The 14809-nt window shown below is 39.4% G+C and overlaps 1 protein-coding gene across 5 annotated transcripts in view; it reads left to right on the top strand.

Annotated features, from left to right (window-relative positions):
• The window catches only part of LOC144036137 (uncharacterized), a 134475-nt gene extending 122698 nt beyond the window's left edge, over window positions 1–11777 (top strand). For 4 of the 5 annotated variants that reach the window (XM_077546502.1, XM_077546504.1, XM_077546503.1 and 1 more), the window contains one exon: window positions 122–1297. In XM_077546502.1, the coding sequence (XP_077402628.1) occupies window positions 122–410 (289 nt within the window). In that variant the 3' untranslated portion in view covers window positions 411–1297. Of the gene's footprint in view, window positions 1–121; window positions 1298–5514; window positions 5575–11068 lie in introns of those variants that run through there. The other variant, XR_013288592.1, reaches the window with a different exon arrangement.
• Window positions 11778–14809: the final 3032 nt, after the last annotated feature.

The raw sequence follows: 14809 nt of genomic DNA on the forward strand, positions 1-14809 counted from the left end.
TTAAAAGCAATACACTAATAATGTGAATCCTTTCAAGGTATTCCATCTTTTCACATCAACTCTGAATCATTTTTATAGTTAACAGTGAGAGACACTTCATCTGCTCTGAATGCTTTCGCAGCACAGCACGGCGACAGCAAAGGTCCTTTTTATTCTTGCGCCGCGTCTACAGCAGCAGCTGGTCCTGGCCGGACAAAGTGCAGGTATTTTCCCCGCTTCTGTGCACAAATGTGAGCGCCGATGGTACAGAGAGGGCCTGTAAAGTCAGTCATCCTGATGAGCAGGACGTTTGCGAGCGCCTCCAAACGCGGGAAGCCGAGCGCGCTGGTCTGGACAGCCGTCATAAAGCAAAAGGTTTATCGCAGATCGGAGACTTGGAAATGTACGCTGACGTCTTCAAGAAATATTAGAAGGGATTTAGATGAGGCTCAAAGTTAAAGGGTCCCACGGGGGACAGACGTCCAAGGGTGGCGCATTAAGAATTTGGCGGTGATGGAACGGCATAAAAGTTTTATGGCCATGGGTATGTTTAATGGATCCAGATTGCACCAATTTGTCTAATTTTCACTCAGTGTCAAAGATGCAGGTAGATGGCGACAAAATGTCGGCTTAATCATTTCAGTTGAGTTTTTTTTTAAATCCTAAAATGGCTTACCTTAACCAGAAACCGCGTTATAAATGTCACAAATGGTTAACAATGAAAATCCGCGATACAATCAACAAACAATAATTGAACCACGAAGTAGCGAGGGAACACGATAGTTGGATAATAGAAGTTTGCTCGTTATTATTTTTCAACTCTTTTCTTCATCAGAGAAGCCATTGTGTTTCTTTTCAGGATAGCCATTAACAAAGGTGTACCGCAAGGCTCATCTTTAGGTCCTCTTTCATTCTCTATATTTATCAATTGTATTTATTTATTTATTTATTTAGCAATAACCTCTCAAAAGTCTGTTCTGACTGTCAAATTCATCTTTACACTGATGACACAGTAATATTTTCAAATTTCCTACAAATTCAATAGTCATTCCAATCATTATTATCGCCATCTTTGGCCGCATGCTCAAAGAGATTAAACATTCTGGATAAGCTGCCCAGATGACATTGACAGTAAAAGAGAATTTTTAGGAATGTGAAAACATCACTCTTTGGTTATTCTTGAATTGTGGGTAGTACTTCTGGTTAGATTTAACTTTAATTGTTTTTGTTTTCAAATATTTATCTCTGTTTAGACAGCGTTTTTTATGTAATGCAGTTTGATTGAATCATTATTCAAGTGCAAATTTTCATTTTCCTGTTTCACAGTGTGACCGTTCAAATGTACTTATAATAAACCACCTGCCTTGTTTTTTTTCTCTTTAATTAACACTTCTCCCCGCACTACACTACTATTAGTCATGACTTGGAGAGTATTTTTGGTACTTGGTATAAAAAGTTTGACAACCGCTTCTTAATACCAAGAAGCTACTCTGCTCATGTTCTTTTTCCCAATTAAGTAAAGTAAGTTACCTACAGTGACTCATGCATTTCCCCAGAAAAACAATGCTAGCCCATTAATGCTAACGCCCGAGGCGAGAACTCGCCATGTTTGAAGTTTAGTTTTCGCAGCATTGCGATGCGCCCTGCAGCATCTCCCAAAATGTCAAAGCCGTTTCCTCTTTGTCATAAACACAGCTCAGGAAAGTGTCCTCATTTCACACGCCGCGTTTGCGTCCTTAAACACGAAGCCACCGGGCGCCCGTCGGAGCAAAGCTAATGCACAAATAATGACCTTCCATCCAGACGTTATTATGATGCAAGGTGGCGCTGCCGAGCGGATGCAAAGCAGACTGAAATGCGCAGGTTAATACTTTGGATGGATTGGACACATGCGAAGGGAGAAATGGACAAAGGGTTATATTCAGATGGGATTTTGCTCATTTTCATTTATGAGGAAGCTTTTAGCGATGACAACAATATCAGCTGACAGTCGGATATTTCTTCCCATTCAACCGTTTCCCTCCCACATATCGTACGTGAACCGCTACTCTAGCATCAAGAAGAGTACAGCTCACCTTCCTCTTGGCAGATCATATTTAATATGAAGGACAGTTCATTAGCACAATAACAACTTTTATGGTTGAATATTATAGCGCAAGGTTGAGTTTTTTACAATCCAACCAGAAACAAATTCACAGTTCGGAATTCCGTCCATTCTTATATTTTGTAGTACCTCTTGAATTCCAAATGCGAGCAGCTGCGTTTGGCCGTAAACGCACCCAAAAAACATCAAACTAGTTGTCCGCTGCTCGAGCAAACTTTCGCAGCGGAAGGCCGGAGGTCAGCGTGTGGGCGTAACCTCCGCCCACACGCGCTGGCTTTGCTCCCAGCCACCGATTCGCTTGCCATCACAAATCGAACAGCGGCGGTGTTTGATTTGTGATAGACAGTCAGATAAGATGGCGGCGCCCAGGACGGCTTTGAATCACCAAACTAGGTCTCAACACACCATCAAATAAGTGAAACCCGGTACAACACCTTAGAGGAAAATCGCTATACCTAATGGGAACACTAGTTTTAGTCGTTTATCATCCCCATCATCAGAAAATGGTGTACATTGGATAATTGTGCATTAGCGTGTTGTTTAGTGTAGCTAGTGTAGCTGGCAGCCATTTTCACTGAAGCAACCTCCTTCGCTCCTGGCTGTTTGACTGGATTTGGACTGATTTTGCAAGGCCCACACAAGATTGTGTTCTATTGCTGAAAAAAAAAAACTAAAGAAAAAAATTGTCTCTTCTTTCATCAGGAAAAAAATACATTTGTATCTGTTTCTGTTTTGCAGCAATTATCATTAGAATATATAGCTAAGCTTCATTAATATTCACAACAGTGGGGAAAAGAGCTTGATGCAACATGGCCCTGGTTGATCTCTTATACTCTGTTGCCACCTTTTGGCCATTTTTTGTAATTACTACCATTGCTTCAACCATTCCCTTCAGGTCAGAGGCTGCATCAAAGCCTTATGTATGCTCTAGCATTAAAAAAAAAAAAAATATATATATATATTTTATTTATTTATTATTTTTTTTTTTTAAAGCGTTTTGGGGACCATGGCAATATTTAAAATAGGCCTTTTTTTATACATGTTTGGGAGCAAATGAGTTAAGAGTGTTTTTAAAAAGCATATGAAATGCTATTAAATTATTTTGGGATGATAATTTGTGGTATATTTATGGTTAAAATTGCAATCTCTTCTAGGCCATTCACGAGTCAGCTTGTTCGCTATTCCCAGCGAATACTGGTAAACGGTAAACACATTTTAAAAATTAAAATACTAGACACTAGAATTTTACTCACCAGGATCTATTTATAACAAATTTAATTGCCAGTCATTCTTCTTCTGTTATTGCTGTAGCTAATGCTAAATGCTATCTTGATTTACAGTTAAGCTATAAATAACGCACCATTATCCAATCTTTTTTTGCTCGGTCCCGGAAGCTATCGAAAAGCGGCTATGAAGTTTACCTCGCACCGCTCCCGCATTATAACAATGGAAATATGCCAGCAGAAAAGCTGCGCTTATGTTCGGTCTGACCCGCGACCGCAACATTAGGCTAGCAGGACGACATTTGCCATGATTCCTAAGTGAGACAAAATGATGAGACTGGGACTTGAGACCCAAAATAGGATGCTTAGTCATGGTCACCCTTTGTCCACCTTATATGCAAGAAGCAATTGACAACCATAGTATGATTAAAAAAAAAAAAAAATCCAGTAGTCATAAAGTGGATTTATCAGTACACTGACAATATCCTATAAGCGAACCTTTTAAAAATGCTTTTTAGCACAGTATGTAATCTTAAATCAGCCAACAGTGTTATCGAGTGTATCAAAATGGCAGCTGTTATTTGACTCGACCGTCACTTTAGCGCACCCTTTGTGTCCGTCACGCACACTAATGCAAGTGTGGCGACGGCTGGGCTATTTTCCCGCCCGGCCGGAGGATCCCAAGGTATGCCGAGCTGCGAACGCTTGCGTCCCCGCCTCCTCCGGTGTGTGCGCTCGCTGCGCCGGGAATTAACAGCTTCACCGCGGTTCATCAACTGCACCAAACACGTCGGCGGAAAGGGGGTGCGGGGGGGGGGGGGTGCGGAGGGGGTGCGGGGGCAGCGAGCGAGACGGCACAAAATAAAGCGTCAACCAGGGAGCGCGTGTCCAATTCCAGTCTTGTGAATCACCAGGATGCAAAAGAGAACGTTAGAAAGCAACCAGGGGGGCCGTCGGCATGAAGAGAACAGAAAAGAACAATTAGAGGCCGCTGAGTCCGATTGGCCACGGTGCCCAAATCTTCATTTTAGGGACCAAACAAATTGCTCTCACATTCAAGTTTGAGAGCAATGTTTTGTTATTTTTATCCCGCCTATTGCTCATGGGCCAACCCATTCAGTTATTATGATTATTATAATTATTAGAGCTGTCCAAATTAGTGGGTTAGGGTTAGTAATCGAGTTAGTAATCGATTATCAAATTAATCGACAAAACCAAAGGAACTATTTTATTAATCAAGTAATCGTTTGGAGCCATTTTTTTTTTTATTTAAAATTGTCCAATTTCAGCATATCAACAGTATTTGTCGACTGTTTTCTGTAGTCCTTCATGAAAGAATACTGACTATCTTCTATATTTAATCAAAATCAATCAAATCGAATCAAAATAAGACATTAAAAAACATCTATTGTTTATTTTGGTTATGACCAAACCGGTTACATCAACGGTAACATCAATCCCCCCCCCCCCCCCCTTTTAATCACTATACGAATACGAAGTATGAAATAAAGAATCACTGGTTATCAGTAATCGGGGATTTTTTTATTTTATTTTATTTTTTTACTGTAATACACTTTTAATGCTGAATTAAAATGAATCCGATTAGTCAATGAATCGATTGAATGATCGATGGATTAATCTATTCTAAAAATATTTGATAGTGACAGCACTAATGACTACTTATTATTATTATTATTATTATTATTATTATTATTACTGTACAACTTACAGGCTTGGCAAATAATAATAATATATTATTAATAAATATTATTATTATTATTATTATTATTATTTGCCAAGCCTGTAAGTTGTACAATAATAATAATAATAATAATAATAATAATAATAATAATAATAATAATAATAATAATTGTTGAACTGCATCGTACATGAGGGCCGTTTCACTTTTTGTTCAAGGTCCATTTGTTCTTATCTTGTCTCGTTCCCTTTATATTTCTCCTTTTCTTTTTCCGAGTCGTAGGACGGTAGCATGTCTTAAAAAAAAAATAAATAAAAGTGCTGACAAAGTGTTGAGTGTCAGCAGGCAGCCAAGGCAGCTCCCCTGAGTTATCGCGTCTTGATCATAGAGCTTTCGCGGAGAGCAAACCCACACCGTGTGCTGCCCCGATCGGATCAACCATCTCCGCCGGCCTCATCATTTGCTGACTATATTATCACCTTCTCTCTGACCTTTTTTTTTTTTAACAGCAGCCTTAACCTCCCGGGCGGTCCCGGACCCGACACCTTGACTTCAGGCTTCTCTTGAAGGTTCGCTGTTCTTTACTTGACTTATACGAACGAGCACGCAAAAAAACTCTAACATATGATTTAGTCGCTTGTCAGTGTGTGTTTGTGCCAGGCAGAATCCAAAGGGCTCAATTTCAAATGGCCAATGAGAAAATTGCACATTTCAGGCTATAAAAAAGGCTGTTGGAAGAAAAAATGTCTTTTGAGAGACGGTCGCTCAGTTGATACGAGAATACAAATACATTTGTTGTCAGTATAAAGGTTTGTAATTGTAATCCACTTAGCTGTATAGTGTCATGAAATTAGGTTATTTTATTTTTAAATTTTTACATTTTTTAAATGTATTTTTTATTTTATTTTATTTTTTTCTCCAGGAAAAAAAAAATGAAATTCAATTAATACCTTCCTAAAATAGAAACCTTGTGTTTTTAGGTAAGATTAAAAAAAAAACTCCACATATTGTGTGAAGTCTTGAGTAGATGAGTGAGACAAACAGGATTAACTCATTCACTGCCATTGACGGCTATAGACGTCAAAAATTCATTTGAACTATTTCTTATTAGTTTAACATTTTTTTTTCTACTTTTGTCAACAAGAGTATGAAAACCTCGAAAAAAAAATGATTGTACATTAAGAACAGATACAAAATTTGTGATTAATCGTGAGTTAACTATTCAAGCCATGCAATTAATTACAATTAAAAAAATGTAATCGCCTGACGCGATTAAAAAAAAGAGAGAAATGATTATTAAAAATTAGGGGCGTCAGGCGATTATTATTTTTTAATCCTAATTAATCGCATGACTTCACTAGTTAACTCACAATTAATCACAATTTTTATATCTGTTTTAAATGTACAACAAAAAATTCTAGCTGTTCATACTCTTGTTAACAAAAGTGGAAAAAAAAAAAAGTTCAACTAATAGAAACCGTTCGAATGAATTTTTGACGTCTTTAGCCGTCAATGGCAGTGAATGGGTTAACGTCTATAGCGATTTATGTTGTCTGGAAAAACATCGTAAAAGAAAGGAATAACGAGCGAGTGTAAATCGGAGCTCATGACTCTTTTAAAGTGAATCGAGTGCTTGTAAGTCAATCATCATAATGAGTCATAATGATAAACATGCTAATTCTGTTATTTCAGTACCAATGAACACATTTTCACGATAGCGATCCGCTTAGCCAATTGGAACTCCGTTGCTGGCCAAAACAGCAGCACCTTCCAAATCTCTTGAAAGCGTCTCTCAGGTTAATTGTGTGAATGCTCCCAGCGGTTTGCCAAGAAACAACTCCCGCAGAATACAAATCGGATTCACGCCGTCCAAACTTGCTTCAAAAATTCACGCATTGCGGGGCTTTATATATCGTCCGATTTCACATCACTGACAGTACTTGACACAATTTAACTCTTTGACTGCCAGACGTTTTCAGAAAAGGGATGCCGTGGGTGCCAGCCGATTTAAGCATTTTTGACTGATCTTTCAAGGTCCACAGAAAATTATGTGTTTGGACTATGGAAACACACATACTACCAAATGAAAGATTGGACTCTCATCTTTCATCAGAAAAAAAAGTTTGTTTCTACCTTATTCCGTTTTTCAGTAATCAACAATAGAAAATGGTTAGTTTCACCTCTGTTTTGAAAAAACGTCTTTTAACGTCTTTGGCACTCCTCCATAGGATTTTACTAAACGTCATTTAACGTTTTTGGCAGTCAAAGAGTTAATGATACAGTTTGAATTGTGCGGTTGGTCAATCCCAATATTCAACTGAAATGTTGTGCAAAGTAGTTAAGAGAGAAGGCAAAAATAACAGCTTAGCTCAAATAAACAGAGGATCATTATTCATTCAAGGCTGTTGGGCATTATCAGGAGACAACAAGGACGCACGCACGCACATTTGAATCCATAATGAAGGCGTTGGAAACAAAGCGTGCGCACATCAATGCAAGTACAAAGCGAAGCCATCAGCGTCGAATGAGGGTGCTCCATTTTGTCGATCCGTTTCAGGATTTTTGTCAACAGACGCTTTTTTTTTTCCCACCTTTCTCATCAATGTGCGTGCGCTCGCTTACACGCATTTGATCGTACGTGGTTTTGCAAAGCGTGAATTCAGCGAAGGCCATCGCAAATAACGAGATGATCAAAATCAATAAAAAAAAAAATAAAAAAAAAATGGTGCTGCAGAAACATGAATATTGCAGAGGGCACATCAAATTAAAACGATGATTGTAAGTGAGCAGCTGGAGGGGAAAAAAAAAATCTTACAAAGATGCCACCACAGCATCAATATTGCAATTAGACAAGAGAGTTTGTGATCTCAAATATACAAATAGCTTCAAATGTTACATGGAGTCAAATGATTGCACTTTTTGTTGATTGTCTTTTATATCAAAAATCATTGGCAGAGCGATTTTTAGCTGGGTATGCACTGTATTGTTTTTTGTTTAAGTTACAACTCATAATATATATATATATATATATATATATACAGTATATGTATATATATATATATATATATATATATATATAAAGTGGTACCTTGGCTCACAAACTTAATTGGTTCCCACAGAGAGTATGTGAGCCGAAAAGTTCGTCTTCCAAACAAGTATTTCCCATAGGAAACCATTGAAATGAGAATAATCCGTTCCCAGGTCCCCCTAAAAAAGCCTTAAAACTACACAAAATATACCTTATTTTATGTATAATAAATGTGCTATTGTATTGTAATTAAAGAAATACACTGTACTGTATAATAAAGTGTTTTTATTTGCAAAACTTGCAACTTGCCTTTGTGATGGTACAGTAGTTGAAGGCTTGATGGAATGGAGTGGGAGGAGGAGGGAGGGAGGGAGGGAGTTACTGTTTGGAAGGCGAGTCCTCCGGTGTGGCTTCTCTTCTTCGCTTCTTAGGAGACTCTTTATCCTTGTTGCTGACTAAAAACCTCTTAATTGACACCTGTTGCTTTCTGAGTTGTAAGGTCTTACGAAACTGAGGCATCACATTATCATTCATCATGTTGATGATTCTCATAGCCACAGTCTTTTCTGAATGGTACCGTTCGACAAAATCCTGCGCATCACTCCACTTGGCTAACATGGTCTTGATGCTCTCACTTGATGCTGACAAACGCGCACCTCGTTCGTGTTTGTCGATGATCTCCTTCTTCTGCTCGACCGTAATTTTCTTCAATGTCTTCTTAGGCTTAACAAGTCTGTGGTGGGGTCTTTTTCGGTCCCATGGTAGCAAAAGTACACTTCAAAAGTACTCCAAAATGTCTACCGAACACAAACCACGTCCGCACTCAAAGAAAGGGGGCGACGAACTGGGACGGCGTGAGCGCGCGTCAGCTTCTCGTGATTTCTCGTGTCGCGAGATTTGGTTCGTCCGCCGAAAAACGAGTTCGTCAGCCGAGACAAAATGCTCGCAAATTTAATGTTCGTGAGGCGAAAAGTTCGTGAGCCGAGGTACCACTGTATATATTATATTATATTATTATATGATTCAATTCGTATCACGATTCATAGGTCACGATTCGATTCGATACCGATTAATCCCGTCACGATTCGATTTGATGCCGATTAATCCTGGTGCGAATCTACAAATTGATTATTGCGATTTTTTTTTTTAACTCAAATTTAGAAAACGTGTAAACTTGTACATGCACACTGCAAGATTTGTATGAAAATGTATTTTTTTTCTCTTTTTCTCTTTTTTTCTCATTTAACAAACGGGTTGCAGTCTGTTTCATGTCTGAACAGCACTGAAATGAAATATTAAGGCTAAATGTTGCACTAATATAACATTCTTTCATGCTTAATGTGTGAATCCTAACCCTAAGTAAGACGTTTTGTTGAATATTCCCATAAAAAAATGGATGTTTAAAAATCGATTCGGCCGCATACCGAATCGATTTAAGAATTGCGCGCTGTAATATCGCGATATATTGCCGAATCGATTTTTTATAACACCCCTAATACTATATATATATATATATATATATATATATATATATATATATACAGTATATATATATATATATATATATATATATATATATATATACTGTATATATATATATACATATATATATATATATATATATATATATATATATATATAAGGGCCTTGTCTAAAAATGTGCTGTCAACGGGACGCTTACAGATTGATCACGTAATGTGTCTCAATACTTTTGTCCATCCGATCATCATTCCCAGTCCAAACCCTTCATGTCAATAGCAGTTGGCAACCCCCCCATTGGTCATAAATTTGGAGAAGTGGCAACATATCGTTTATTGTTGTTGCTGATCACACACAGTTCAACAAATCCATCAATCCAGGAAGTATTTGCAAAAACACACTCAAACGACTTTGAGCCACGTCGCATCGTTGGGATGTGATTATGACACGCTCGTGGCAATTAGTCACAGAGTTAATTGACTCGACTGTGCACGCATCGTTTCGTTTCACAATCATTGCAACAACTGGAGTTTTTCATCCCAAAACAAACAAATTAATTTGCATTTGTGTAACGTCTTTACTAATGAATGATCAGGCTCGGATGACGGCGCTGGTAGATCGCAGTCGTGTTCAACATCAATGACGAACACATTTCTGTCAAATCCACAGGATAAAACGACAGCAAGTGTTTAACTGTATACAGCAATGCATTATGGGAAAAACAAAGTGCGGTCATTTGCTGTCTAATTAGCGGTCCAATATTGTACATTTTGACATGTATGTGGATTGCAGGTAAATACCGTCAAGATTGTCGGATGAGTTATGCAGCAAAATCCAGCTGTTTTGATCCATCTCAGGCGGCGGCCATTTTGTCGCTTGCTGTCGACTGAAAATGATCTAAAAAGTTGCTCAGGTGTCAGCTAACAACCAATCACAGCTCACCTGTTTTCTCAGGCTAAGCTGTGATTGGGTGTTGCCTGAGCCCTGAGCAACTGTGACGTCATCTTCTGTCGACAGCAAGCGACAAAATGGCCGCCCCCGCCCGCAGATGGATAAAAACGTCTGGATTTTGCTTCTTAATTCATATTCCACAAATGTAACATTAATCAGAATGTCATGTTTAGACCAGCGAGGTCATATCATTGTCAAGGAAGGTTGAAGGTCGACTTCCCCTCTAAAAATGTTGCAGACCAAACAAATCAACAAACGAGGAGGAAGCGATGGCACATTTAATCACACGTTTCTATTTCTGCTCTCCAGACGATGATGAATCTTTCTCAGAACTTTAATACTGGGTGCATTTATTTATTATTATTATTATTTTTTTGTAGGGCTTGTTTTGTCAGTCAAAGGTCTCCGATGGTGGTTTGTCATCCACCTGTATTATTTTCATGCAACTGACCTCACATTCTTATTTATTAGTACTTACTATGGCGGACAATTTATTTAAATTTAGAAGAAATGACTAGAAATGATCAATTAGAAGAATGGAAAATGACCATTAATGTGTCTGTGGATCTCACTCTGCTTCGTCTGTCCTTCCTTCCTTTCCTCAGTCTCTCCTTTGGTCTCTTGAGGTCTCCCCGATTTGTTGGAATTTCGACGTCTCTGGGGTTGGGGAAGGACTCTGGCTGGTGGTGGATTTCACTTTCCTTTCTTTCCTTTGGTCCTTCCTCGGGTCTCCTGACGGCCTCACGACTCTGGCTGGAAGTGTTCGGTTTAGGTGAACGGTATGGGATTTTTTTAAATAGGTTTTAGGTGAACTAATGAATACACACACACTCGCACGCACGCACATTCACATTCTCACCCGCATACAAAATTTAAAAAAAATTAAAAAACGAGAGAGAGCAATGATGATGACATGTCAAATCGGTAAAATTACCGAATGAACAATACTGAGCTCTCCAGAAAAAAAAATAAAAAATAAAGAAAAAAATGACCACTAATTTGTGCAATTTGAAGGGAAATTCCTTTCAAATGATCTCTGATTGTTTTTAGAGGGTACATTTTACGTATCAAAAGTACTTGTTGGTATTGGTACTATTGTGACTGACTTCCAATTTGTCAACGGCGAGGATCGACCTCACCACGAGTGTTTTAGAAAATGGATGAATAGATGTGTCACCAATAATTATTAAGCAGCTTGCCAGTATTAGTGTTTACTGTAGAAGTTGCTTTGGGAATTTTTTCTCATCTAATTCCAACAAATAATAATCAATAATAAAAATAAATAATCAAGATTGTCAGTAGTCAAGAAGTTATCCAGGAGACTTAAGATGGATTTTTTTATTTCTTTCACTTCTTTAGTTGACAATTCATTCCGTCCAACTTCCTCTTGGCGGCGTGCGTGAAAAACGACATTCTTGACAGAGACTGAAGGAATTAAGGAATTTTGTCCTCTTTGCGTGTTCCAAAAATGAAGAGAGGATTTAATGTAAGAAAAATACACCTTTGCAAAAATGATTTTTAATCAATCAGAGATCTCTGGACAGATAACAGCCTCTATCATCACTTAAACATGGTGGGATTCAGAGCGTCAAATGTGTCTCTTCCGGGTGGCGGACGGCTTTTATTGTTTAAGGACCTCCTCTCTTTTATTTGTCGACAAAACATATCTCTGAGTACTTTTCCAGAACAGATGGCGTAAACAAGGTCAGATAGTTGAAGGTTCTATTTTTCCCCATAACAAAATCTCACAAACAAGTTGAACCAAATTTACGGTGGCCGTGACTGATGAAGAAAGTAAAGAGTGTGTGTGTGTGTTATTTCAAAGCAAATTTTGTTTTCAAGACCGAAATGTGCGTGCACAAAATAAAACAAGGAATTTTGGACCAATCAATGTGTACCAGCCTAAGGTCAGACCCTACGAGATCAACATCATCTGCTCTGCTCAGGACACAAAACATTTCGACAAGGTTAACATAAAGAATTGGGACGTTCATAGTGTGTAACAATGGTTAATAAAATAAAATGAAGAATTAAAAATGCTACAATATCTAACAAGACCGAAAAGTTATTTGTTGTTATTGAGTTCGAAATGAAGCCGAGCATCCCTGCAAGCTGGCAAATCCAACTGTGCCTTTTTTTTGTTTGTTTGGGTTCCTTAATATGATGAGGCTTTGCTGCCAAATTTCACAACATTCACGTAGCCTCGAAGATGAACTGCAAACAGCACATTTATACACAAGAACTGCAAATCTGTAAAGCAACTGTAAGACAGTCGTGTTTTTTTTTTTCGTTTTGTTTTTTTAACCTCAAGCGCTGATAAATTCGTACTTTCTGACTTGTATTTTTCCTTCCCGCCTTCCTAAATGTCAGCGTTGCCAGATCCGTGTGCCGTCGTTCCGCCCCTGAACTCTCCGACGGAATCGAGGGCCGCCGAGAGGAAGCGGAACAATTTGGCCCGATAGCGCAGCCTCCGCTCGACATTGCTAAGCGACCACCGTGAACTCAATTTGCTGAGCCTTGCCTTACCTGCGGGCTACAACCGGCATGTGTGTGCGTCAAGACTGACCCCCCTCCACTGCATCGTTCCGAAATCTGGCCAAGTTTTGCTTCTGCTGAGGTTCCGTAAGCTCTTTAGGTGTACACGCGCCGATGCGAGTGCGAGTGCGAGTGTGTGTGCGCGTGTTTGTGCGCGCTTGTCATACGGTTCTGCCCGAGCGCGAGGTCTCTGGCCCGACTTGGTAGCTCAGCTGTGGGCAGTCGCATCCATATTAGGAATAAATTACAAATGATGGCGCTTGTCATTCTGCTGCTGGCGGCTGCGTGATTCACGTTGCGGGTAGAAAAGCACTCCCCCCCCCCCTTTTTTTATTACCGAAACCTGAATTGCGAGATAAACGACTGTGTTTACTTTGAAAAATAGCTTGGACTTCCTGGGCTGATGTTGTTGATGATATACAGTAGAATTCAGGCCCTGAAGTCGTAGAGTAGAAATTGGAATTCAAGTCAAGCATTTTATGGCTATGCAGATTGCTTCATCAGATGTCTTTAGGTCAGAGGTCAGCTAGCAAAACCTCTTCAAAGAGACATCCATCCATCCATCCATTTTCTTGGCCGCTTTTCCTCACTAGGGTCGCGGGGGTGCTGGAGCCTATCCCAGCTGGCTTCGGGCAGTAGGCGGGGTACACCCTGAACTGGTTGCCAGCCAATCGCAGGGCACACAGAGACGAACAACCACACTCACATTCACACCTAGGGACAATTTGGAGTGTTCAATTAACCTGCCATGCATGTTTTTGGAATGTGGGAGGAAACCGGAGTACCCGGTGAAAACCCACGCAAGCACGGGGAGAACATGCAAACTCCACCCAGGAAGGCCGAAGCCCGGACTCGATCTCACGTCCTCTGCACTGGGAGGCGGACGTGCTAACCAGTCAGCCACCGTGCTGCCTTCTTCAAAGAGACATTTTAGGCCAAATCATTCACACACACAAAAATCTGTCTGGAGCCACAAAACATGTATATATATATATATATATATATATATATATATATATATATATATATATATATATATATATTCTGATTTTTTGGGCAATTCCAAAGATATTTTTTGGTGATTTTCTGCCTTTTTTTTTTGCACATTTTATGGTTACTTTTTGAACATTTTGTTTTCTGCATTTTCGATTCAATTCTCTGACATTTTTGACAATTTTGTGGACATTGTATGGTCGTTTTCAGCTTTTCCTTTTTCTTTTTGGACATTTAACAAATGAACACTTGACAACTTAACCTTTAACCTTTCACCTCTCTCTTTTTCTGACAAATTTTCGGCTGTGACATTTTTTGAATATTGAATTACTAATTACCTGGGGGAGGGAGGTGTTCCGGGCATGTCCTACCGGCAGGAGGCCCCGGGGGACGACCCAGGACACGCTGGAGAGACTATGTCTCTCGGCTGTCCTGGGAACGCCTTGGGGTCCCGTCGGATGAGCTGGCTGAAGTGGCTGGGGAGAGGGAAGTCTGGGCTTCCCTGCTAAAGCTGCTGCCCCCGCGACCCGACCCCAGATAAGCGGAAGAAGACGGACGGACGGACGAATTATTAACTCTTTGACTGCCAGACGTTTTCAGAAAAGGGATGCCGTGGGTGCCAGCCGATTTAAGCATTTTTGACTGATCTTTCAAGGTCCACAAAATAATGTGTTTGGACTATGGAAACACACATACTACCAAATGCAAGATTGAACTCTCATCTTTCATCAGAAGAAAAAGTTTGTTTCTACCTTATTCCGTTTTTCAGTAATCAACAATAGAAAATGGTTAGTTTCACCTCTGTTTTGAAAAAAAAC

This window comes from Vanacampus margaritifer, chromosome 16 (genome assembly GCF_051991255.1).
Source record: "Vanacampus margaritifer isolate UIUO_Vmar chromosome 16, RoL_Vmar_1.0, whole genome shotgun sequence".
In the NCBI taxonomy this organism is placed as follows: Eukaryota; Metazoa; Chordata; class Actinopteri; order Syngnathiformes; family Syngnathidae; genus Vanacampus; species Vanacampus margaritifer.